Raw genomic sequence first — 25,799 nt, forward strand, 5'->3', positions numbered from 1 at the left:
CCTCTAACCAAAAAAAAATGAAAAAGAAAATGGTAAAATCAAAAAAGTTACAAACAACATATTCTATTACTCAACAGCGTATGGACCACATGATTCTTCCCATAGCTCAGAACAATTCTCAAATACATAGGCTAAACTGTCAGGGCATCTATAGTATCAATCTATAACATATTACAGTAAAGTACGACATTATTATAGTAAGCTTAAAGGTAGTAAAACTGGAAACTTAAATTTCAGATAAAAACACCCAGCAAGTTAGTTTTAACTTTTGTGTATAACAAATGAAGTTAACTCTGGGACGTTTCTGCTACATAACTGTATCACCAGAATCCTACTACTTCGCTCCAATTTTTCAGTGCAACAGAGACTGTCTGCCTCTCACTCTGCAAGCGAGTTTGACATTAGTATCTATTACCATCGTCTGATCACATTACCACAACTACATGAAACCCGCCATAGCATTGCAATCGGGTCATTGCACCACATCGCCTACATGCACCATTAAGCCTTTCTGAGGTGCTGATGCTCAGCTTCAGATAAGCAGTCTACCAGTAACCACTCAACTCAGTCTGCGTTACACTTTCATTCAACCAACCGACTGCCATTTGCAAAAAGGTTCTCTCAATACCCTGTTGCAACTGTGCAACTCTCCACTACCAATTTTAGCTTGAGCATTTGGTGAAATACCAAAACTGACTATGGGGTCTGTCGTGGGGATGTGAAACAGAACTGCTTATTTCATGCATTTTGATCCGGCAGAAACACACCTAGCAATAAACCTGCGTGGAGTTGGTATTCTTCTGAGGTTTGTCTGACTTGAGTTTAGTCTACCACAATCCTTACCACAAGATAATCACTGACAGACATAAGCAATGAGAAATTGCTTTCATCATCTAAAAGTCAGCAGATCATATCCGGGGGTACAATTTCCTGCAAATGAAATAACTCCAAGTCAAAATATGTCTACACTCAAGACTGATAACAGGGAGTTCGGCAATTGATACATCAAAAATAGATGAGGTAGCGCCGCTAAGGTGACTGCTTCCCTGTCAAACCATTCTGAAGTGACTTTCAAGAGAGCATAACATTGTTCACATTGTTGTTTTTGAGAGAGGAAGTCTAACAAAAGAACTGTTCCGCAGAATTTCTACCTACACATGATGGCCCAGCTCACACACTCTCTAAACCGACACCGACTCTAAACCGTCCACTCCTTGCCACAGAGGCAAAAACACCAGAGGGCTGCACGCTGGTGTCCCGGGGCCAAGGGGTACTGCCCAATCAGCACGCTGGAGGAGCCAGGAAGCCAGGCACAATCGAAAATGAAAGGAGGGGAGTTTGCGTGTGAAAGGCAGCGCCACACAAAGAGAAGGTGCTGTGCAAATTCCAGCGGCAGGGATGAATGGAGCCAGGCGGATGGCTTTTTCACGTGAGCTCGGGGGGGGGGGGGTGGGGGGCACATCCAGCTTTTTCTCCTGCCCATTTAGGTCCCGCACCGTCGGCACAATCCAGGCGCGCCCCGAAAAACCACCCCAGCGCAGGTGCCTGGAGAGCTCCAGAGATGGATGCATGCGTTTCCTGAACAGCCCGCCTGAGCCTCATGATGAGAACATCCACAGTGTAGAGTCCCACAAGGGCTCATGAGCAAACCCAGAAGCGCTGAACAGGGGCTGTTTCAAGGAGGAGCCGCAGACAACTACAGTACAATTTACCTCACGCTGCAGCTCAAGCCAATGATTTAAACACAGGCCTGAACTACTGCCATAATATCTGGTCACCCAATTTGACTTAAACACAGTCTTTAAGTCACTTCCTGGGTATTTAATTGTCACTTAAGTACGACACTATACCTCAAATTTCAACGCAATTGTCCAAACAGCTGTTCCTCTTGAGCTCATAAGGAAGTCCTACTAAAGTAAAACATCACCGTTACTGTTCCTTCAGCATGAAACCATTTAAAATGTCACACTTTAGGTGTCAGTGATATCCACTATGGCAGAATGAACGGGCTCTGTACACAGTAAGACTGTGCACAGAGTAAGACTGACAGATTGTAATCTTAGAAAGTTGTCAAAGCCTGAAGGGATAGGCTACTACACTGCGACTGGCAAGATGCAAAAATAGTCTGATTAATCTAGCCAGTGTGAGGTATGAACTAAAGATACTAATAATCTCCCCTCCTCTGCTCATAATCATAGTTAAAATATTTTAATGAATGGGCTCCCACGGGCGTGGCAGGACTGAAGTCAAAGGAAAATCTTAATCACATTTGCAAACATACTGCATCACTGCAGTGTCTTCATTCCGAGAAAACACACCTTTAAAAAATCATTCTGAAGTAGGCTACATCCCAAAAAGAGTGGACCAACATATAAATCACCTGAACATCGCTGATTCATTTCTGGGTGTGTGAAGCCCAATGTCTCACGAAAGGCTAATTCAACCCATGCCATCTTAAGAGATGGGGTGGTTCTGATAACAGTTTTCCAATCTTCAAAAGGTTGTAAAAGCAGTTCAACTTGCTGCGCAAAAAACGGAGCCAGAGTCTGTATTTATGAGCAATTTTAGAGTCTTTAGACTTAAATGGCAATCTGAAGCAATTCTTAAATTGCATGGTACAGTGTTTTTGCACCAAAAGATTATATCCAGCCTGAGACGTCTCAGAGCAACCCAACTTTTTTCCACTCGAAAGGGCGTGTGAACCCTACCTTCTCATTTTTGACAATCTGCATCAGTTCCATCAGTCCTCCTGTCATAGCCTATTTAGGTTATACAAATCAGTAGGCCAATCTTAAAACACATCTGCATTTCATATTTTTTAAGAATATATTTTTTAAATGAGGGGCTAATCATATCCTACGTTAAATATACCTCGCATTTCAATTTCTCAACCTGTCGGATTGGAAAATGCCCCCCAAAAGGGCTAGGCTAAGAAATTCATTAAAAAGTACAGAACCGCTGCTTTCCCTCCGCCGAGCGGGAATTTGGGACTAATATAAATTCTTCGGGCGCACACAAGTACGATGCAAAGACATGAAAAAGGAAAAAAAGACAATCTCTGTTCATGCACAGTTCCGGAACTCGCTATGTCAAACCTACGAGTAGACGTGTCTTTCCGATACTTTCATTGATTTGGATGTAAATTAATTTGGCGAGAACGCACCAAACGTTTAACAATATTCCACAGGACACAATAAGTTATGCAGCGTTAGCTACACAGAATACGCTAAAGCAAACGCAAAGCGTGACAGATGTAGCCTACCACTGCGCAGGTTAATTGGACTTAAGAAATGCAAATATCCAGTATCAGTTGATGCTTATCTTATGAAGCTTATGCATTACTTGGCAAAACATAGGCTACAATGACATAATCTAATTGTCACTCGCCTATGTATGAGAAAATAAGAAAACTTACCAGGTACGCCGCTCGAGATGAAATCGTGGCAAACACCAAAATTCATGCAAGTTAAACAGCCGTCGCTTGCAGTCTACACCTGCGGAACGTAGATTTCCTGGTGGCTAGGCTACTACGCGTAAAGTGCGTCAAACTGAAAAGCGAGACTACAGAGAGTGCGGTGTCTTTAGTGGAGCGTACCGTTTTTCAGTTTCCCCTGCAAGCAAATTATCAAAAACGTCTCACAGGATGACTATCCGTGTCTGTGTCAGCGAGTCGCAGTGCGGTATTATATATCGTCCATGTGACCGAACCACAGCCACCCAGCTTTGAAAACTAAAATGACTTATTCAGATGCTCTGAGAAATGCGTTTCCCCTAACCTGTTTCCATAGGTAGACTGAATTGATAACGTCACCTGCGAGCACACCACCACTCCTAAAACGATTTCATATGCCACGTGTTATAATCAAAATAAAGGCTTTAAAGCATGGCAGAATGCACGGGGCGTGTCGGGCAAGGGCGGTAGTAAGGGAAATATGGGCGGCGGTTAATTGAGATATTAATTCGGCGCAAAGGAACTAACTCCAGACCTTGATTTAATGCGCCATCTACTGGCAGAATTCGGAATTGAGACATGCTCACTTCGATTAAAGGTTGGTCACATGTGGTGGGATTTTTATCTACGGGGATATTCAGCTAGAAAACATCCCAAACCAGAATACATCCAATTAACCAACACTAGGGCCTATCATATGTGTAGTATCAGCAGTTCGTTGGAAGTAGGTAGCTCAACAGTGGTTATGGCTTCAATTAACAGGTTGCTTAGAAAATAATTTCGATACAGGAGAAAAATGTCCATGGGAAAACTGTTTAAGCAACATTGTTTACTCACGTATAATTTTAAAAAGCAGAACTCTTCAAAATATGATTCAAATTGAGCTAGCTCTTTCAGAAAAGTCGTTCAACAAGGTAGGCCTAGCCTACTTACTGTAATTCAGAAAATATTCTGGATGCCTGCATGTTTTCTATGGCAACGTCTGTGGAAATAGAAAGCCTGTGGAAAAACTGAATTGCCTAACAACGTACGGCGTAGATTGTTACCAAAAATCGCTGCTACACAGGGCAGACCTGCGTCATCGGATTTGACCTTGAGCCAATTAAAACGTCTTCATGAAGCTAAATAACCAACACAGTGTTGCTCATAGGTTATTGTTTGTGAAATACGAAAGCTACCTAAAGGTGATGGAGAGTGAGTGTCTTCCAAGTGTCAGCAAAGGAATTAAATTGACTTTTTGAAAATTTTCTATTTTCTTTCATACAAATGAAATAGGAATGTTTATTTCCCTGACACCATAACACGGGGAGTTGGTGTGTATAGTGTGGAAAGGGATTATTAAAAAAAGATTTTTTCCCAATTGCCCAGTTTAAGAGTGGCACGGCTAGTTAACTGTGATTCATTTGCTGCCAATCTACGGAATACAGGCATTTGGTGAGCAGAGGAGTAATTTAATGTAGCCTAATTAGAAATTCAGCGCAACAGGTCTACAGTATATCAAAATGGTCTCATTAAAAATAATACACACTGACCTCACGAATGACAACTGGGCAGTTTTCCATCACTTGAGTACATTTTATTTGATTATCATCCAAATATATGAGTACCTTAGAAAATGCAATACATTCTGTTGCCAATAAAATATATTATTTATTTCCGTAATTTATTAACTGATTTAAACTGATTTGAAGTAGTACAGTGTCTGTACTACTTTATATCTGGTACAGTCAGGAACCGAACTATGTTTGCTTTGTTTTATTCAGTAAGATCAAAACAAAGAGGCAAAAAAACTTGCATAAATATTTAACCTTCTACTACATGTGTATCTTCCATTTGTCACCATTTTGACTGTCATTCCATGCTTTTCTTCCCGGTGGTCCTGAATATACCCAATATGAGAATTGGACTCTTATTTGTTGCATTAAAAAGGGCGAACGTTAGAGAGAAGGCACTGAGAAGACAAACTATGATGAAGCACATATTGTGACAACACAATGCAAAAGTCCACTGCCATGTAAAGGCTCAGTGCTTGGCTTGCTTGCATCTTAGCATGGATTATATTAGTTTGCACAAGCCTAAATGATTAGCGGGTTTAAGTAATATAAGTATCCATCAGACCTAAAGCTTGTGCGTTGCAGTACAAAGAAACTATAGTGAAATCAAATGTTTTGTGAGCCAAATAATTTTGACCCTTTTGTTGGAGGAATTTGCTGTCAGTTTCTTTTTTTTTGGGAAGTTAATAACAAACATCCATGACAGTGAACATTGATGGTGTATGTCATATACAGGAATGCAAACAAGTTACAAAGAAGGTTTTTAGGCATGACATCGGGGCTACAGTTCCATTTAAAGTCCATCAGTCTAGTGGAAGCCTGTGGTAACGTGCCCATCCAGCTCATTGATTGATTTCTTCTCTTGTCCAAATTTATGACCCTGTTTAATTTCCATTGGTGAACTCGTCCTGGATCACCCAACCATTGGTGACTTGGCACAAGTGTCATTCTGCCCTTCTACAAGGCTGTCAGCTCTCACTTTCACTTTCTTCACTTCCTCTGTTCCAACCACTTCCTCAAATACTGCAGGCAGGATTATAGATTAACCATCACTTAGCTCATAACGCAAAGCAAGTAGTGGGCAATAACAGATAAGAAGACATGTTATAAAACAGGCATGTTGTATGTTTCCAAACCATATTATTATCCTGGATTGAACTGAAATAAATTTGGCACTGCTTAGGAACACATGCTCTGTCGAATAAAAAAAAAAGCAATACTCATTTTGATAGATTAATCTGCCACATTTCTGTGACATTTTTGCCTGTGCACCCAGGAAGTCATTAAATATCTGTGATTAAAGTGACGGCAGAACTAAAGATGATCAAAAGGCACTTTTTCTATTGCATGACATTTACAACAGAGAAACACTGAGAAAGATATATGCCTCATAAAATGAGGCAATCTGGGTATTTTTCTTTCCAATAAAGGCACTTTGTTATCATTTGGAATCATCTTGGCTCACAAGTGAATGCTGAAACAGTATTGGATTTAGTGTGAAACCTGGAATGATTCATACTTCTTGAGTGCAATGTGTTTTACAGGTGGCTTGATAATCCAAGGATGATACAAAGTCCAAAGGTTCAACAAGGACGCAGTTTTAGTCCAATCCAAAGGAATGCTTTTTTGCAGTAATGGTGCAAGGCTGGTTGCAGGCTCGTTTTCCGCAGTACCTGCATCTCAGAGTTCAAGCGGCACATGTGGCTGTAGGAAGACACTCCAAGGCTGATATGTGATAAGCCAACATGCCAATGGCAAAGAGACCCTTTGCTTTATGTGCTCAAATCTCAAGGCTGAAACAGTGGCCACTTTGGTCACCTGGTCACTTGTGCACACAGACACCATTTCTGTGAAATTGTAGGGGAAGGGAGGTGGATGGGAGGTGAGGAGCTGTCATTAATGGCTATCTGGCTGTTGTGATCTGTATGCTGCTTAAAGCAAAACTTGTATAAATAGTCAAATATTTTAGTCCAGCGTGTTTTGGAGCAGGAACGTAGTGATAATCACTCAGACAGGTGTCACATAGTTCCCTGGAAATGTCCCGAAAGCTTGAGTTCTTTCTGATGTACCTGTTGAGGAAAAAAGACACGCATGTAATTTTCAAAACAGCGAAATTTCACAACCAAGGCCAGTCTCTATCCATCTAAAAATGAAACTTGTAATATCATGTTATACCCAGTAGAGGGCAGGCTTGTGTTGACTTAAATTGCCTTATGTTTTGGCAGCACACAACAAGATGCTAACCTATGATGAATCATGGTTCAGTGGGACACATTACCTACAAACCAGCCGTCATCACACTTCTCCATCACCTGTACGACGTCTCCTTCTCGTAGTTCCAGCTCATCACCGTTCTGTGGCCTGTAGTTATAAATGGCTTTATACCTAGGGGATTGAAATGGGATGAAGAAGGACACTGGAGGAGCAGAGCTTGTCCAGAAATAGCAAATAACTGTATAGTGATTCAGGTTAGATGACCATCTCACTTTCTTGTGTAAGGGGATCATAGACATATGGTCTCTGCTGGTCACATGAAAGACTATGTTACAAAGTAAAATGTCAGATGTCAGTTCTGAAAAAGTAAGAGCTTATAAAAATGTGCTGTCTTCATTTTATGCAAACCCGCTTCGAATTCAAACTCACGGTTGCCGTTGGACCACTGTTGAGCTGGGATTGGTGGGAACTTTGGCTGTGGGTGGAGCCTTGCTGTGCTGGTTGGATAGGATGGAGTTTATGGTTGGTCCATCCTTATGAGAAAACAAAGGTCTTTCATAATTAATTTCATAATTAATTCATAATTACTAACTGAAACAGCTGTGCCAACTCACTGACGTATCTATATTTCCTCCAAGGGACCTACATTACTAACTGTAATCCTATTAGGTCATATTTACAAATAAAAATATGCGATTCTCTTTGGGTTCTGAAGGTGTACGTTCTCACTTCTGTCCAATCAGAGATCTGAATAAAGGGGAACTGTGCCCATTTTAAACTGATGACTTAAAGAAAAATTTGTGAATACAATCTTATTTAGGATGTAGGGCTGTTGATCTCAGGAGGTAAGTAACAGTTGGCTTCTGCATTTCTTTCAGTGGTTTCATGTTCATATACAGTATGTCAAACACTAGAGGGGTATTCATCATTCTGTTAAAATTATAGGTTAAGTATAGCCTGTCTTGTTTTCTCAATAATCATTAGCCACTTGCAAAGAAATCCAAAAATGGCACACCTGAGTGGAATAACCTGGCTTGGGAGTGGCATTCAACATGGCTCCTCCCCACTGGGGAGCCCCCGACGTCTGATTGGACAACGCCGGTGCCGGTCTCTCGTCTCTGCTGAATGAGTTATGGGCTGCAGGGTGCGTCCCGCCCCAGTGATTGGTCTGTGGAGTGGGGGAGGTGGAGACGGGGGCGGAGCCAGGCCAGTGACTGGGGGCCGGCTTGGAGGGGGCGGTCTGAGCAGGGGGCTGGGGTGAGCGGGACTGGAGCCCTGCCGTTTCGTAGGGAGCTGCGGAGGGCGGGGACTGGGACAGGCCAGCGGGGGAGCGCTGCTTCCCGGGCGAGGACTGCGGGCTGGAGCTGAAAGCCACGGGGGAGAGGGGCGAGTGGAGAGGCCGACCTGGACTGAGAGGCGAGGGCGAGGGAGAGGTGGGCGAGGGAGGGTACTCGTCCGAGGATTTGGTGCGGGGCATCTTGTTGACTTGGACGTAGCTGGCAGGGAAGATGCCACTGCGGGAGGTGCCAGGGATCCTGCCCTCGAGCCAGCTGTCATCCACGCGCCTGGTCACACAGATTCGCTCCCCCTGAGAGAGAGAGTGAGAGAGGGAGATAGAGAGAGAGACAGAGAGAGAGAGAGAGGGTTATCATAGTTTCATTGATTCAGCTCCACACAGAAACCTGGATTCAATCAACATTTGGCCTTAAGTTTTACTAACAATTAAATATAAATGCTACTTTGATTTTTAACAAACACAGTTTGGCAAGTTCAGCATTCACCACCAAAATAAGTGAAATATTGTGCTTTCATAAAAACACCTGCATCGGTTTGTAAATTAAAATCAAATTTTAATTTAGGTATGACTAATGTGTCTCTGATTGGTCTAAGATATCTATGAGTGGTCTGAAAGTGTTGTGAATGCCATGGGAACTCTCTGAATGATTTGTGACATCTGCAAATGGTCAGAGATCCCCCAAGCCTCAGGCATCTAAGATCCATGAAATCTGCGGATGCTGTGATCTACACAGCACTTAATCCCTCTGTTTTATCCATGCTGTACAGTGAAATACAGTCCAGCGCTTGCACATTTATCCAGCTTCCTACTCTTAAATGAAACAATTTCACAGACTTATCCATTTCACCATATTTTACTTGCTTAAAGGTCAGCTACAATGTATGCTGTTAATGGTTGAGGTCGCCTAGCATGGATGAACTCTCGAGGAGTTTGACCCCCAGGGTGTCTGAGAAGGGGCCGTAGGGGAGCCTGACCTTTCGGAAGGAGAGCTCGATGGGCAGGTCCGCCGGGAAGTTGAACTGGGCGACGGCCTCCCCGTACTCCAGCACCTGGATGGTGGGGGACTTGATAGGCGTGGGCTTCTCGGTCGGGGGGATGATCTGCTCGAGGAAAACGGAGAAGGGAGGGTCAGCGAGGCCACGGAAAGGCAAGACCGTGCAAATTCCGGAGCCGTAGGGTCCCTTCTCTCGCCACCCACCTCCACATAGGTGGCCGGAAAGATTCCGGCTCTCCCATGATGCTCCCCCTCGAACCAGTTGCCGTCCACTTGCCTGTGTATGTACACCACATCGCCCTTCTGCAGGGTCAGCTCTCTGGAGGTAGACAGTATGATGGGTAAGGAACGGGTCTTGTAACCTTTTGGTCACAGGTTCAATTCCAGGGTGGAACCCTGCCGTTGTACCCTTGAGCAAGGTACTTAACCTGCATTGCTTCACTATATTAAAAAAAGTTGTGTAAGTCACTCTGGATAAGAGCGTCTGCTAAATGCTTGTAATGTAATGTAAGATAGGGCAGGGCCCAGAAGGAGAAGAGATTGTGTAAATATTTATAGACTAGAATTGACTATGTGGTTATGTGCTTTTTGTTAACAAAAGAGTTCCATTAACCCAAAAAATTTGAGTTGAGGAAGGCCTTATTATTACAGGCTGAGTGAAATTATCTCATCAAGAAGGGACTGTTTGAGACCACTAAATGATTAAAATGAGCAGAGGAGAAATAACTGGCTCACAGACGGCATCACAGGCATTAAACTCACTTGGGTGACTGTGCTTGGAAATTGAACTTGGCCCTTGCAGCTTTCATCTGTGCAAACACAAGAACGGTTTCTCAGCAGTTTGCTCAGAAAATCAGATTTCAAGTCCAAAGAGCTTCAATTTGCAGATGCTGAAGGTCGTTTCACAGAATTGTGCAATTTAATAAAGCCAAGTGTAGCTAACAGTAAGTAGGTCAGACAGAAATAGAAACAGTGAAAGACTCAACCCTTTCAAACTACAAAAAACCTCTGTTAATGCAACAATCGTGTTGAAATCACACACTACACCCCTTCATTACATTTGCAGGATTCCTTGCACGTACATTCCAAGACATTTGATGCGTCTCTATTTCCAGATCCTTTTAGGGCATGACTTGGAAGTCCCAAGAGTGTTCATGGTTCTTACCTTCTTCTCCTCTCTTTTGGGCGGGAAGTCCATGGCATCAGGTGAAGAGGAAGGATTGCCTATGGGGGGGGGTGGGCGGGCGGGGTTGTGAGAGACAGGGAGCACATTCTGCTTATTACAAGGAGAGGGGGTGTTCTCATGAAGGGACATGCACTCAGTTTGACATGCTGGACTTGACTTCGCTCATCTAACAGGTAATCACATCTCTAATTTCAGTCTATAAAATAGGAGTAATTAGCAATAAATAAGCAATAAGTGCATGCCAAACAAAGTTACTGTCACTTTAAGAAAGTAATAGGTGTGATGTTTCAGGTGGGAGGGTAAAATGGAGAATATTTAATCTTTTCCAGCAAGATGTACAGTTCGCACAGGGAAGCCAAACTTTCTGGCCAGCCCTGCCCAGTCTAATCTCCAAGAAAAACAATTGGATCACGCTAATCTGCAATCACGGCTTCCGGCTTCCAGAGCTAATTTTCTGGTTCTACGCTCCGCCCTCAGCTGAGCCTCCGCGCCTTTATCTATTAGAACTGTGTTTTCGGGAAATGGACTTCAGAGGAAGCATGTAACCAACACGGAAAACAGGACAGCGACATCCTGGTTTTGCACACAGATATCAATGCACAGATTAAGTGAGCAACATGATCCCTTGCTTGTGATTTCTGCCCGTGATAAAATAATAAAGAAGAAAGGCAGTCAGAAGGTAGAGTAATAATTTTGGAGGAGATTGAGATTGAAGCGGGGCTGTGCTACACCATAACTAGGTTCCCAATCGTAAAGCATTTGAAGGTCCTACCTCTACCATGTGTGGGGCTGGATGATGTCCTTTGTGCTGTGCTGAAGCTGGGGACAGTTGGATGACTGACAGGTGCCACTCCCCAGCTTTTGGTCACCGGCTGCTTTGCTGCGGTCCTCGGGCTGAGGGGAAAAGCATGAAAGATTAGAGCAGCAGTGCAATGTGTCAGTAGCAGCGCATCAGCAGCGGAGTGTCAGTACCAGCGTACCAGCAACAGTGTGTCAGTAGCAATATGCCAGCAGTGTGGTGTGTCAGTAGCGGTGCATCAGCAGCGGTTGCGTCAGTAGCAATGCACCAGCTGCGGTACATCAGTAGCAATGCATCAGCAACAGAGCGTCAGTAGTGCCATGTCAGTTGTGGCATGTAGGTAGCAGCGCATCAGTAGCCCCACATCAGTAGCAATGCGTCAGTAGTCAGAGCATCAGAAGCATGCCTCTTCTGCTCTGGCCCATGACAGATAATCTAAGGAGACAGGAGTTATGTGTGTAGTGCTCTTTCCCAGCGTTTGGATTCCAGCAGGGTTTAACCAATAAGGCCACAGCGCTCGTTTGTCACGTGGCCTCAATTCCTCTGTTCAACCACTGGTGAGCATAAAAAAAATGAAATGGGCAAAGAAGTGGCCAAGAAATGTGGAGAGGAGATGAGTAGGGGCGAAAAAAACATGCGCGCAGGAAATCCAGAACTTCCCCCTTAAGAATTGGAAGCTCACATCTGTAACTGTGAGAAAACAGATTTTTATTTTTGACGCGTTGAGCAATATCATTCATGGACTTGGGTTGAAGGCTAGATGCAGCGGTGTTCATCTGAGAGGAGCCAGAGTGACTGGGAACTCAAGCAATAACTCAACAGGAACCTTACACAGCCATCTGTCTGGCTGAAGCAGCTTCGCTACCTTCGAAGCTCATTCGTCAAATCCCGCTAAAGTTTAGGCACCCTGACCCCCCAGCTGTCAGGCACATGCTTCATCATTAAACCTCAAGCCCAAACTGGTCTTTCACAGCCCCGTGTTGGGTCACTTTCTGCCCTGAAATCAAGTCAGCAGCCCGGATCAACAGGAAACTGTGAAAGTTTGCTATATTCGCTGGGCTGTGTTTCCACTTCGCATTGCCAAGGTAACCAGCTAGTTTACTGCATCCTGAGGGCGGGGGGAAAGACGCGGGGGGTAGAGCAGACTGAGAAACATTCACTCCTTTTAACAAACAATAACAGAGAGAGTGGTGTCCAAGAATGCATTACGTACTTGGTAAGAAATCTGCAAGAGTGCACTTGTGGGCAAACTGAAATTTGATGGGGCATGTTAAAATAAGAAAGCTCTCCTCTGGCTCCCATTTCCTGTCTAACAGTTCAGCGCAGGTCCCGTTAGCTTTCCAAAACATTGCTCAGACGTTTTCCTAAATTGGCTGCCCGTAAAAGCAGATACAGATGTGTCTACTGTAGGAGGTAAGGAGTTTTGTCCATCAGACCCAAATTGCCAGAGCATAACATTGATAAGTACACCCTGACAAAGCAGGATTAGGAGGGACCTGCCCTCCACCCCTACTGGCCCACCGCAAACAGGAGCCCCACTGTCATGCTGGGACAGGTCTGGGCTCCAGGGCGCGTAATGAAGTCAGAGTTTGGGGTGAAAGTATTATTTGGCCCCCACTGACTGCAGTGGAAAGAGAGAGAGGAAACATAACTGGATTAAGGGCTCTGCGGGGGAGGTAAACAGAGGTATGCAGGCTTCCAGCCAGGAGTTCAACCATTAACTTGCCCAAACACCTTTAAAGCTCCAGGACTGACTCTGCAGCAGCAGTAGGAGGTGAGCAATTGTTGTTTGCATAAAACTGGAAAAACATGTTGATTATGTCAGAGGAATACCATTACCTCTTTAAACAACAGGATGCAGCAATTGATTTAATGAACTGGATACTTTTTGCGAGGCCGAGACACCTTCGGAATAGGCCTCTTCAAAATATGACTTGTATCCATGATTTTAAAAGAAAAAAAAAGTCTGATGTAATGTCCTGTACCTTTGCCAGCTTCTATGTGGCAACTTTTTTTTCCTTCAACTACATTTTCAGCCTTTTCCTTTTGCAAAACCTTGACCTACACTGTGACTGGGCTGCTACTGTGCGCTGTATTCTTCAAAGCAATGCAAGCGCCAGGAAAGCTATGAAGAAAGTGAAAGGGGCGTTTTATTGTTGTGTCGGGCTGTGATAAGATTGAAAATTGAGCCCGCTGCAGAATAAAACACTAAAGAGTGTGAGGTGTGTTAATAAATTGGGCGCGACGCAAACAGCAGCAGACAAGAAACCCGGCTGATCACATCTACAAAAGGGTCCATTATGTTATTATAGTCTGGCTCCAAGAACGTGGGAGACAGAAGACTAGAAGCCAAGATGTGCCCCTCTTTCAAGTATGTTCTGTTGGTTACAATGAACCGTACCGGTCTGTGATATTTCACAGAAATTGCCAGAAGTCTTTTCATTGTAACTGGCTTTTTTATGTCACAGGTGGATTGGCTTCCTTATGAGGAAATAAACCACTGAAACATAATAGCTAGAGAAGAGTCTGTAGAAGGGCAGTTAAATCTGTGAACCTTGAAATTATTCAAGGTTTAAAAACAAGGCCACAAGCACATCAGATCATAAACTATTCTTTCCAGAAAAGGCCAGAAACTCTTCCAATCAAATATAATATCCCTACAAGAAAAAACACACACATTTGGCTTTAGAGATGTATGACAAGCTGTACTGCTGTTGATAAAAAAGCATTCACTTCAATCAAACAGTTCTGAAAAATGCAAAACTAAGCCAAGACCAGAATGTGGAGCAGCAGTGAGTGTGTCCACAATCAGGACAGCAGATAGAACCTGTTGCTGTACAAATCCCTGTACATCCCTAAAAACAGTGCAGGCAAAGCCACAGCCGTCCAGCCTAAAGGCTTTCTCCTAAGCTCCTTGTCAAACTTCCTCACAGAAACGGCTTGAGTTCTACTGCTGGGGATAACTCAGGCATGTGATTAATTCAAACATACACACAGCCACACACATCTGCGCACACAAACATGTACACCACCACAAAGACCTGAACAAACTTACAGCAAGGCACAAGTGCTCATAACAAACACACACACATGCACACACAAGCATGTAAACACACACATTCACATATGCACACTGACAAAAACACACACTTATAGCAAGACACATGTGTATGTAACACACGCAGGTAAGGCTACTGAGTCACATAATGCAGACACACACACATATAGATGAAATTACACACATACACTTACATCCACTATATATACACAGGCACACACTCAAACACACACATCCATGTAGACATGTGTGCACACAGCAAAAACATAAACTTACATACATGTACTTACATTCACGCACATGTACTTGCACACACATATTCAGAAACACATCCAATAATGCACGCTGGCACACACACACAGACATGTGTACACACAGGAACACACACACAGGCATGCATACACATGCACGCGCACACACACACGCACACTGCGCGGCCGTACACACACACACACACACACACACACGCAGGCGCACACGCACACACACACAGACATGCATACACACGCACGCGCGCACACAAACGCACACAGACACACACACACAGGCTGTGAGAAACCCACCCAAGGCTGTCGCTCACCTTGCTTCCTGTGTGCTCCCTGTACCCGGAGTGGTGGCTGGGACAGAGACCCTTGAGCCCTGGGAAGCAGAGATCACATTGAAGTGTGTTCTCCAGAGCCTGTCCTGCTCAGAGAAGCATAGAGGAAATATCACAGCAGTTCACAGAGAATGAAGGCAGTGACCACTCCCGGCCGGGGAGAGAGCTCGAGCTCCCCTGGGTCCTACGGTCCACTGTGTATCATTACAAAGATCGGCAGCTTGATTAACAATTGTTTTTGTAAAATGTCTTTACTCAAGCTAAATCAAAGAAATGACACATTCAGAAGTTACATGCATAGAGAATCTGAGTTATCACAGCAAATTAAGATTGTGAAAGGGTCTGCATCTCAGATGGGAATCCACTGTGAATACACTGAGGTCACTCCGTTCCAATTCCCATCTAAGTGCGAAACTTGGCATGCACCACGGCACGCAGACGCTACTCCAAGCAGGTTAAGGTTGCGATTTGACTCATTGCAGCCACTTCCGCAAAATACCGGAATGGAACGAGGGCATGCTGATTTTGCCCACTCGGATCGCCCATCGTCGGAAAACATTGTGCAAAAGCGGGTGATTTGCGGCAGGCACATTCCGGGTGATTCCAGGGCAGGCGGATTTCAGGGCACATGAGGGCAGAGCTGCCCGAGCGGAGGCGGGACGGTGGGCATGCGGAGCCGTCCGTCTCTGATGCACATATCCTGGGGGAATCAAGCGCTGACAAATCAGCGAGTTACTTCTACTCAGAGAAAGACACAGCGTGAGAGAGGTCCGGCGATGGAGGGCACTACATCTGCAAAATGGGAAGAGCCCCAAATCCACTCCAAAATACAGGGCCAAGACAACAGTCCCATTAATTACCTGCTCTTAATAGAGAAACTGGCTCATGGAGCCACCATTCATAACTGACTAATGGTAAAGATTATAGGAGGCTGTACAGTACAGCCTGTACTTCTGATTCAGATACTGGTGGCCTGTTTGATTGTTCTTCTTGAGCAGCTTTAACAATGGCACAAATCCAAAGGACAGCTCAGTGCTCATGGATGCCGGACCTCCCTCTCTGCGTCTCTCTCTGAGCGGGAGCTCGATGGTGATTGGCTGATGCTGCAGGTGGGGCGGGACGGATTTTCGAGAATGGAGGCACGTGCATCAGCGGAGTCACGGGGGCTCAGTACCTCACCCCGGCCTCGCCGCTGCCGTTTCTGAGACAGCCTCCTCTCCAGGCCCTGGATGTCCGAGTCCAGCTCCGCCTCAAAGCGACTCAGCTCTGAGACCAGACTCGCCTGAACGAGGCGGGGGGCGGGGTCAGGGGCGGGGCCGGGGGGGGGGGGCAAGGGGTTTGAGGAAGGGTTACTACACAATACACACAGTAGGGCTATGGTGCTCCTCCCATCCAATCACATTAAACCTATACACTTCTGTGTTCTAATACACATTGAACTACTCAAAGTAGAGGTTGCAGAATGAATGCAGGAGAACAGCTGTCACCCTTACTAATTCAGCTCAGAAAAATAAGTTCCCTCCAATTCGGTACCCCTCCCGGTTTTTACAACACAGGCTGAGGCTTCCTGGTCTTTTAGTGGCACAGCCTGGACTTGAGCTCTGAAGCCACAACTCAGCACCTGTGCCCTTTCAGTGAGTCTATAGCTTCGACACCAATTCTTAAAGTTGTCAGAAAATTTAAGTGAGCACATCTCGATGAGCTAAAACTAATATGAGGAGTCCCTTCGTTCCCTGTATTGACCTTGGAGTTCATACGCTGGTCCTTTGTGCCACTCACCTCAATAGGGCACGACCGAGGCTTCACCAGGTACTGCTGGGCTGGACGGTTATCCTGAGAAAGGGGAGCACAAATACTGGTCACTGAGGGAACCAGATGGTGCTCTCAGACCCCCCCCCCCATGGGGGATAGGATACATTTTTTGTGGAAGGATTCAGATGGAGAAGTATTCTGCCAGAATTGGCCTCATGATTTGAGGAAGCAGAAAAAAAAGTGGTTTAGAGACCTAATCATAATTGTTTACCCTGCAAGTGCATTTAAGTCAAACCTCTTCACCAAAAGGCTGTCATGTAAGCAAAATGTGTGTTTCGTAGAAGCCAAAACTATTGCTTAATTGCCAAAATGACTGATCGCATTCTAGCAAATTTCAGTAGATTCAAAAGTCTGGAAATAAAACAGACCCTGTCCTTTTGAAAATCACTATCCACAGGACAAGGCAATAAATGGATAGTGACGAGACCCCATACCCAACCGATTGCGTAAACCATGGCTTTAAAAGGGGAAGAGTTTTAAAGAGATCTTTATAGTCCCTTGGAATACCTTGGCAGAGTGAGTCACTGCCCACGCCAGAGCTGAACTTCACAGGCACCATTTATCACTGCTATCGAAATAATACAGACGGTGAGGTCATCGCGCGAGTAGCCCAGCACCTGATATGGTATTTGCACGCCTGTGAGAAATGAGCAGCAAATCGCTCCTGAGTCTTTTTACCTTCAGCCGTGGAGCTCTAGCCGTGAAGTTATGTTTGACGTTGTCTGGGGGTGGGAGGGGGGGTCGAGAAAGCCTCCACACTGGGAGGCATTAGACACCAGCGGACAAGCGGTTAAAGGCATAATCGGCATCACAAGGCGCCGGTGCCCCGCACAAACTGTGCACTGAGACGGAAACAATGGCTTCTTGTCCTGGCTCAAAGAGCCGGGCCTATTCAGTCGCAGATCTGGGACACAGCGACAAGAGCTATTGAAAGTACCCCCCCCCCCCCTTATGCACCCCCCTTCACCTCAGCAAATGAACACACATCCTGGTCAATCGCAGTGTTCATTCACAGACACACAGAAAATTAGGAGGTGTTAGTCTTGTCCGCATCCCCTGGTGGCGTATCGTGTGCCGGCTCTGCTAGCACCTCTGTGTGAGGTCTCGGTTTGGAGAGCAAGACTGTGCCTTTGCTCTCGGAGGTCACCCCCCCAGACTGCAGTTGGCAGCGACACACTGCTGCCCTTGCAGAAATTATCCAAGGATCCCATCAGTAGCCTTACTTACTGTCCAGTAAGAACAAAATGAAACAATGGAACAAAATGGCCCCCGTGGCTGCCTGTTCTATAGTCACAGCACCGGCCCGGAAACACGTTGCCTGACGAGAGTCACATGTTCGGAGCGACTGCCCAGTGTTCCACTTATTCACTATGTGGCATCAGCACCATTGTTATACTGACAGAGTTGTACCACAGTACAATCACCCAAAGACAACACAGGGAGACCTTTCCACAAATACTTGTACCTGTTTCTTTGAGAGTCCAATTACAAAAGAGAAGGAAGCAAACACAGACAGGTATTATCTATGTACATGTATATAATACAAAGAATTTAATATTTTAATACAAAAACATGGGTGTGGCCTTGGCACAGTCAGAACTGTAGGAATACCTGATATGGCATTCTTTCACAATATAAGGTATTAACAGAGCTTTACTCCTTAAAGGAAAACGAATGGACCGAAGGAACAGCTTTGGCAGGGTCCCAAATCTTACCTACTGACTTGGTAAAGGGGAGGGGGGGGGCAGTGATGGGGCAGTGAGCGAAGCCTATGGGACATGGGGCTGACTATAGACTCCAGATCCCATCCAATCTCTATATCTGAGCCCCAGTCACACAGCTTCCATGCGCCACACTGCCAAGGTATCGGCCTACAAACACGCCCATCACCCGCGTGACCGAACACAAAGCTCCAGTCTGAATGCCAGTACAAGGCAGGCATTAAACTACATAATGAACAAACTGTCACAGGCTTTAAAGAGGCCTATTCAAAACCTTCTGGGTTTTTTTTCCATTGGAGAAATCCAATAAAGTCATCTCATTTTGTTTTCAGTTCAGAAAACACAGATCCATTCTGAGATTTAAAAAAAAAGTTTTCTGCAGAATACTTACAGGATCCCATAGTGTGCAGCACAAGTCAGAACATCCAGTTTTATTTTTTAGTTGTTATTTCACATTCTTATTACATTAAAACTATATAAGCATTCCAAAGATAACATATTTTGTTAAAGAATGATCAGTTCCAACCCTAAAAGGAAATGAATGCTGCTTTTATAGTATGTGCAAATCCATTCTGCCAAGCAAAACCAATGTCACCAATTCCCTATTATTACTGACACAGTAAAACATTACCGGCAAAACAAACCTATTACAAACTCAATGACTCAAAGTTCTGAACCAGTACAGATCTATGAGTTCCTCATTTTTCCCCTGAACTGGTAATGCTATTAGACTACCTGCTTGTAAAGAAAATAGGTATTGCTTTTGCTTAACTCTCCACCCGTAAGCAGTCCCTCTTACCTGTGCGAGGACCTCAGAGTGGGTGCTCTGTCCCGGTTCGAATTCGAATATGCTCCTGGGTTCAGGGTGCCTTCTCCCTCCGTTGGACTGACTGTCTCCATCCCCTAGCTCGCTCCTGCAACACACCCCGCCCCGCCCCACCAGGAAAGGCACGTTTATCGCGGTTCCAATGCCGGTACCTGCAGCAACAGATCCCAACACGCCTCTCCCACTCTTTTTTTTTTCTCCTTTTTTCTTTCTTTGCGGCTGGGGTATTTGCTGGTATTTACGTAGGAGGCTACTGCCTCAATCTCCAGGCTGCCTGCTACAGTACCCCAGGTATGGACTGAACACTGGAACACCCCAAAAGGGAGATAAAAGAACCATTCATGGCATGGTACTAGTATATCCAATATACAGTATGTGTACTATATATACAGTGATGACTATCCTTAATATGACCTGACTGTACAGGTACAGACTGTACTGTATAGCTTTATACGTTCTGTCCACGACAAAGTCTATTATATCTGCATGATCTATTTGGCAGCCAGATAAAAAGATTTAAAACAGGAAATATGAGGCCACTTCCCATGAATGATTACTGATGCTAAAAAAATGCGTGACACATCCTCATTTGCCAATTCTTTTTTTCTCTCTCCCTCCTTCTCACACTCTCTCTTCCAATTCTGGAATATAGAGCTAAACATCACAGCCTTTCCCTGACAGTCCCTCTCTGTGAGTCACACATAAGGGGCCTGCACATCCCCCAACTTACCAGTCGGGCAGTGCGCCATACGGGGTGAGAGTGAACAGGTCCTTCTCGCCCCCCTGCCCGTCCACAGAACCCGCGGTGGGGGGGTCTCTGCCAGGTTCGGCATCCCCTGAGGGTTGGCAAAAGCAACAGCACCACAGTGAACCAAGTCTGAGCGTGTAACACCATGAGGAAATTTCATCAGCCACAGCTAACCAATCCCAGTTTGTACAGTATCAAATCAGAGATGGGGGTGTGACAGTTAATACAGCTGGAGTTAATCTTTTCCACACTTACTGTCCTCTGGCCACAGCCTGGAGTCACACAGGTCAGGCTCTGTGAGAGAGAGATGAGAAGAGATCTTTACTGAAGCTGTACCGAAGGACCTCCACAACATGCAGCACATTTTTTAAAAAGCCAACTGAAATTGAAATTAAATATTAAAAATACATTTGCCGCAAGGAACAGATTTCATCATTAATGCACCAAGTTTCTTACCGAGTCTGTAATTAGAGTGGGGAAAGAAAGAGAATGAGAGAGAGTCTGTTTTTGTCTGTAAATGTATCGGTACTTTTGCAACTCCTGTCATGTCAGTAAAGCCATTTTTAAAAATATGAGAGAAACAGCTAGAGGGAGATTTAGTGATTCTCAAGAACAGTGCAGAAAACAAAACCCTTAAGAGGAGTGGTACTGAGTACAGAAAACCCGTGGGATGGAGGTAATGAGTGTTTTCATGCATGAGATAATGAGACCCCCTCTCTGTGAGCACAGGTGGGGCTGTTAAATGACAATTATTACCACCAATCACTGTCACAGCATTGTTAGTTAAGCACTCTCTCTCCACAGTCACAATGGTGAGAGGCTGATTCCATCACAAGAAAACCTTTTTTAACATTCCCCATCGTGGGCACTGTAAACCAGTGAGGTTACAGTACAGAAGGTTGCCCACACTGAAAGAAAGACTATCCCTGTCATTATCTCCAATCCACCGTTCATGCATGATGGCACATTCCAATAGCATTACCCAAAACTTTGTTTCCCACCACCAAGTTTTGTTTTCATTTCATTGTCAATCAAGTTTCCACCTCTGACAACGTAATGAGTGCCTGTCATCTGAACACCAGGGAGAGAGATAACCATGTGAGATCTATGCACATTAAATGTGTTTGGCCTCTTAGGGTTAAAAATCTGTTAAATATGTAAGAACACAACCAAAATATCCAAAATAATCCAAAATATATAAAATACATTTTTATGCACTGTATATAATAATATATATTTAATAACACCTGTCCCAACATGAGCAATCAATTCAGCCAGATCCTTGTACTCAGAACAGTTCTACAGTTCCCCCATTGTTTTCCATACAGTGATACAGAAGCCACGTGACGCTGTGCTTTCCTTAACCCCAGAATTACTCTGGTTTTCCAGTGACTGACACTGACTGAAAGGAATTCCTCAGTGGGCGGGGCTGTGGCGTGAGATGGGAGACATCGCCTACCTGGTGGCTTCTTGTGGATCTGTCTGAACATGCTCCTGTACCAGTCCTTTGGTTTGTTCACGCTCTGATGGAGAGAGAGAGAGAGAGAGAGAGAGAGAGACAGAGTATAGTCATTAAGGGTAAGGTTGATGTGAATTTAAGAAATAGTAATAATTTTACTATATCGCTCACTCCACAATGCTGGACAGATTTGTGAAAAAAGTAAAAATGTATGGAAAATATATTTCATAATATGTGTAAAAGCTACAGGGGATATGGAAGTGTCCGGTGTGTGAGGTACAGGGAACATCTGTGTACGGTGGCTTCCTATGTATTAAACGTGAAGGGGATAGTGAACTGAATGAGGATTCTGTGTGTAACAGGTATAGAGGGCAGTGGAGTGAGAGTCCTAAGTGCGTGATGTAGGGGGAATGGAGGTGGCGAGTGGTCGTGCGTGAGTGGTGTGCTTACTGATCTGGAGGCAATGGGCATTCCGGTCTCATCCACGGGGCCAATGCCGGAGAACTTGATCAGCCTCTCTTCAGCCGGGACAGACCTCCGGGGCAGAGTGGCAGACAGCCTGGTCTGCACGCCATTTACCAGGGTCCCTGTCATGGAGAGAGGGGGCACACGCAACCTCAGAATTTACTACAGCCAGCATGGGGACAGAGGCAGTGCTGGGACCACCTCACAGAGACACCCAAACAGGAAAATATTAACAGAAAAGTAAACACCTTGTAGTTCACAGTACCATTCATTTGAATCATTTATAACATGAATTTTATGTTGGTTTGATAAATGATTCAGCAATTTATAAGTACCACATAAATACATGTTCCAGTACTTTCTTGATGGTCCCCTTATATTCCACAATATCAGGTCCCCTGATATTGTGGAATATTTTTACAAAATGATAACAATAATATACACATATAGTATAGTTACCAATGCAAATGTAACCCGTTTTCTTAGGCTTTAGTCAGTAATTAATTTACTCAGTGCTCTGCATCATTTGAAAGTGCCTTACCATGAGATTTTGGGGGGCCATAATAGGAGCCAAAGCTGAGGGTTGGTGATCCACTGCCATTGGTCTCAGAGACCTTGAGGAGAGAGCCAATGAGCTTAGGACAAAACTTTGGGTAGGAATCAGCAGGAAAACATGTTACTCAGACCCTTTAAATAAAAGCCAGGGAGTCATAAAAGGAAAAAATTGGCTAAATGAGTTAACTCATTTAATACAAAGAGAGAGGCATTTTCCCCTAACTTTCCAGCCTCAAGAGATGAGCTGTCATACTTAAGTAGCCCCACATGGGGGCACAATTGTCTCCTATATGATGCAGAATTTCTAAATACTTAAATGTGCGACTATCCTGCACATGAGCAGGGTTTTTAACAGAACATCTTAATAGAACGTCTGTCTGTCTCACTGCGAAATCGGGAGTGGCTTGCCTTCATGGTGTCGGAGGGGTGTCTGGAGTTGTGGCTGCTGGTGCGATAGGGGCTAAGAGGTGGGGTGGGGAGTCCGGGGGAGATCACCACCTCCTGGGTCAGGTCAGGGGAAGAAGGGTGGAAGTGCTGCGGTGGGCTGGTGCCGCCATCGTCCGAGAAGACAATCCGCGAGCCGTTCATATGGTCGAAGATCTCCACCTGTCGCTGCGCGGCAGTGGAGAGAACGGAGAAAGGACCGGTTTAGCTTTCCCGCCATTTCTGTCCGGGCTCACATCCTGCGATTTATGACTTTTTTTCCCCTGAGTCACGGGCTCTTGATGTCACTTTTGAGAGACTTCTTTCCCAAAGGCCGAGCGGTAAGGGGTAAAAGTGACTGTAAAGCCTGCTTCTCGTCACTGGGTACTAATTAGCCCCTACTGTGCGCGTCCCGGTGAGAGTGCACTAATTTATTTAAAGCAGCGCTCAGAGGAAGTGCTGTTCCACCCACTTCATCATCTCCTTTGCAAAGGCTGGAGAAAGGGCCCATTCAGGGGGACGATCGGGAGGGTGAAATAAGAGAGGCTCATTATGTGGCCATTAACCGCCCATTCAGCACTGCTGCCCATTCTGAGGAGATGAGGCGTTGCTGGGGCGGTGGGGTCGCAGGGAGGAGGGCGTGTGGGGGGCGGGGGGCGGTGGAGGCGATGACGTTACCCACCCACCCGTCCGGCGGAGTAGCAGTAATGATGCTCCCTGTGCTCCCCTGCCCCACCCCCAAATTCCATGGAAACCCCCTCCCCTTCCCCCTCTTGTGCACTAGCCCTACCTCTTACCCCTGCTCCTGTTTGTTTATGTGCGAGAGGGGTTTTCGAGCCTCCGCTGCCCTCGCGGTTTGTGTTCTGGGGTCATGGGAAGCCCCGGGGTTTCTCACAGCTCGTGAAACTGTATCTACATAAATCAGGGAGACGCCATTGAGCCACTAAAGGGCCAGGGGTATTTTCATGGAAATTTTCGGCCCTTTGAACAAATTGTTTTTCTCCCCTTCTTAGCCTGTTTTGTTCACGTCGGGTGTCGTTGCCTTGCTGCTCGACTTTGAGACGGCAGGCTTCCAGGTGCAGTACAGCCCTACCTTCCCTTGGCAGGCTGCGAATACATCTCCGCAGCAAATCTCTTTGGACTCCAAAAGAGCTTTTGAGCTTTACCGAATACGAATTCATGCCAGCAGCCTGATACATTGCAAATCAGCTGTTAGCCTAGATTTATTTTAGCATGTGTTTGCTGTGATCTGTAAGACTTCAGTAAAGTGCATTATCACAGCATATACAACAGTTCTCACAGGAGAACGGGCAATCGAGAGGCTATAAAACTCCAACTGTACCTGAGGCTGCATGACATCTGTCGTGGTCACTGGCCTGTGTATAACTGTGCGAGAGAGAGGGAGAGAGAGAGATGTTGAAATGACACCGCCTGTAACAGACTTGTATAACAGACAAATATGACAAAACCTCCGGAAACTGGGACCCTGCAGCTATGTTCTGTGTTTTCCTAGCTGCCAGTCACAGTAATTGATTTGAATGAGACCTTCAGTGATGCACAAGCACAGACATGATTTTTTTTTTTATGGTTCGCCGTTCTCCGTGAGGAAACAGAATGTTTCATTGTGGTCTCCACACAAATACAAAAGTCAATATTAACCTAATCCCAGCTAATACATGATTCAGCTTAGCTTTCCATTCCACTTCTGTACCTGTGTAGAGCAGTCTGTCAATCTCACTGTATCACAAGACCCTGGATATTACTGCCCATCACCATACTAACCCTACACATATGGATACAGAGGTGAGTGCGCACACATTCACACGCGTGCATGCACAAACACATGCATAGCTTTACTGCCAGGGTTAAACCTAGGCATGTGATAAATACATGTAAACACACATGCTTGTGCGTACACACACACACAGAAATGTAAGTTATGTAAATAGACACATACACACACACATGCACACGCACACACACGCACACACACACTGCATCAATTCACGTGGAGAAACACACAGAAGGCCCTGAAAGTAATTATCCCTTCTGATTCTGATGACAATGTGAAAAACTGTTGTTGGTTAATCAGTAAACTAGGCCAAATACTACGCCCTGCTGTTTCTTGCAGTGCTACACCAAGACGGAACAATACCCTAAAGCAGTACAGAACATACTGTTAAAAAAAGTTGACCTATTCAAAACCAGATGGATTCCTATTGTAGGGATGAAAAAAACATCCAATAATCAACTGAGGCACTTTTAGACATGTCTAAGAACAAAGTTATTTTGGATAAATCATTCAACAAATGCTGAACTGAGACACAGAGAAACTTGATAAATGAACTGTACTTGTTCACATTCTCCACATTTTCTTTCCCAGAAAATGATTTATTTATTTTCAGTAAGTTTGCTATGTCAGGCAAACATCAGAAATGTGCTTGCCAATTAGCTGAAATTGGACTTGGCATCCACTGAAGATCTAACTTTTTTTTCTAATTTGCTAGTAGTCTTCAAAGAAAAGTACATTTGAAAAAATGGAAAAACCTACTGTATATCTGTCTGCATTGCACATAGGTCTTCATTTATACTGGCATTCTCTTGGTTTAAACTGATTCATGCAGGCCCATTGGCCATCCT

At 44.9% G+C, this 25,799-nt stretch overlaps 2 protein-coding genes across 6 annotated transcripts in view; both read right to left on the reverse strand.

The window, feature by feature from the left end:
* Positions 1 to 3,883, reverse strand: part of pdlim2 (PDZ and LIM domain 2 (mystique)) — a 43,805-nt gene extending 39,922 nt beyond the window's left edge. Inside the window, exon 1 of one of the 2 annotated variants that reach the window (XM_064347506.1) lies at positions 3,596 to 3,883. The gene's annotated coding sequence lies outside the window, so the exon portion shown is untranslated. Of the gene's footprint in view, positions 1 to 3,415 lie in introns of both variants that reach the window. The other variant, XM_064347504.1, reaches the window with a different exon arrangement.
* Positions 3,884 to 5,005: 1,122 nt separating this feature from the next.
* The window catches only part of sorbs3 (sorbin and SH3 domain containing 3), a 40,606-nt gene continuing 19,812 nt past the window's right edge, over positions 5,006 to 25,799 (reverse strand). For 2 of the 4 annotated variants that reach the window (XM_064347500.1, XM_064347503.1), the window contains 20 exons: positions 24,502 to 24,545; positions 23,145 to 23,348; positions 22,723 to 22,795; positions 22,167 to 22,303; positions 21,717 to 21,780; positions 20,513 to 20,551; positions 20,240 to 20,345; positions 19,483 to 19,597; positions 16,930 to 16,983; positions 16,325 to 16,432; positions 15,133 to 15,191; positions 11,468 to 11,589; positions 10,675 to 10,733; positions 10,272 to 10,318; positions 9,714 to 9,828; positions 9,490 to 9,615; positions 8,234 to 8,806; positions 7,648 to 7,751; positions 7,283 to 7,389; positions 5,006 to 7,073 (listed from right to left, as the gene is read on the reverse strand). In XM_064347500.1, coding sequence (XP_064203570.1) covers positions 7,012 to 7,073; positions 7,283 to 7,389; positions 7,648 to 7,751; positions 8,234 to 8,806; positions 9,490 to 9,615; positions 9,714 to 9,828; positions 10,272 to 10,318; positions 10,675 to 10,733; positions 11,468 to 11,589; positions 15,133 to 15,191; positions 16,325 to 16,432; positions 16,930 to 16,983; positions 19,483 to 19,597; positions 20,240 to 20,345; positions 20,513 to 20,551; positions 21,717 to 21,780; positions 22,167 to 22,303; positions 22,723 to 22,795; positions 23,145 to 23,348; positions 24,502 to 24,545 — 2,318 coding nt within the window. In that variant the 3' untranslated portion in view covers positions 5,006 to 7,011. Of the gene's footprint in view, positions 7,074 to 7,282; positions 7,390 to 7,647; positions 7,752 to 8,233; positions 8,807 to 9,489; positions 9,616 to 9,713; positions 9,829 to 10,271; positions 10,319 to 10,674; positions 10,734 to 11,467; positions 11,590 to 15,132; positions 15,192 to 16,324; positions 16,433 to 16,929; positions 16,984 to 19,482; positions 19,598 to 20,239; positions 20,346 to 20,512; positions 20,552 to 21,716; positions 21,781 to 22,166; positions 22,304 to 22,722; positions 22,798 to 23,144; positions 23,349 to 24,501; positions 24,546 to 25,799 lie in introns of all 4 variants that reach the window. The other 2 variants (XM_064347501.1, XM_064347502.1) reach the window with 2 other exon arrangements.

Source organism: Anguilla rostrata, chromosome 8 (assembly GCF_018555375.3).
Source record: "Anguilla rostrata isolate EN2019 chromosome 8, ASM1855537v3, whole genome shotgun sequence".
Taxonomy (NCBI): domain Eukaryota; kingdom Metazoa; phylum Chordata; class Actinopteri; order Anguilliformes; family Anguillidae; genus Anguilla; species Anguilla rostrata.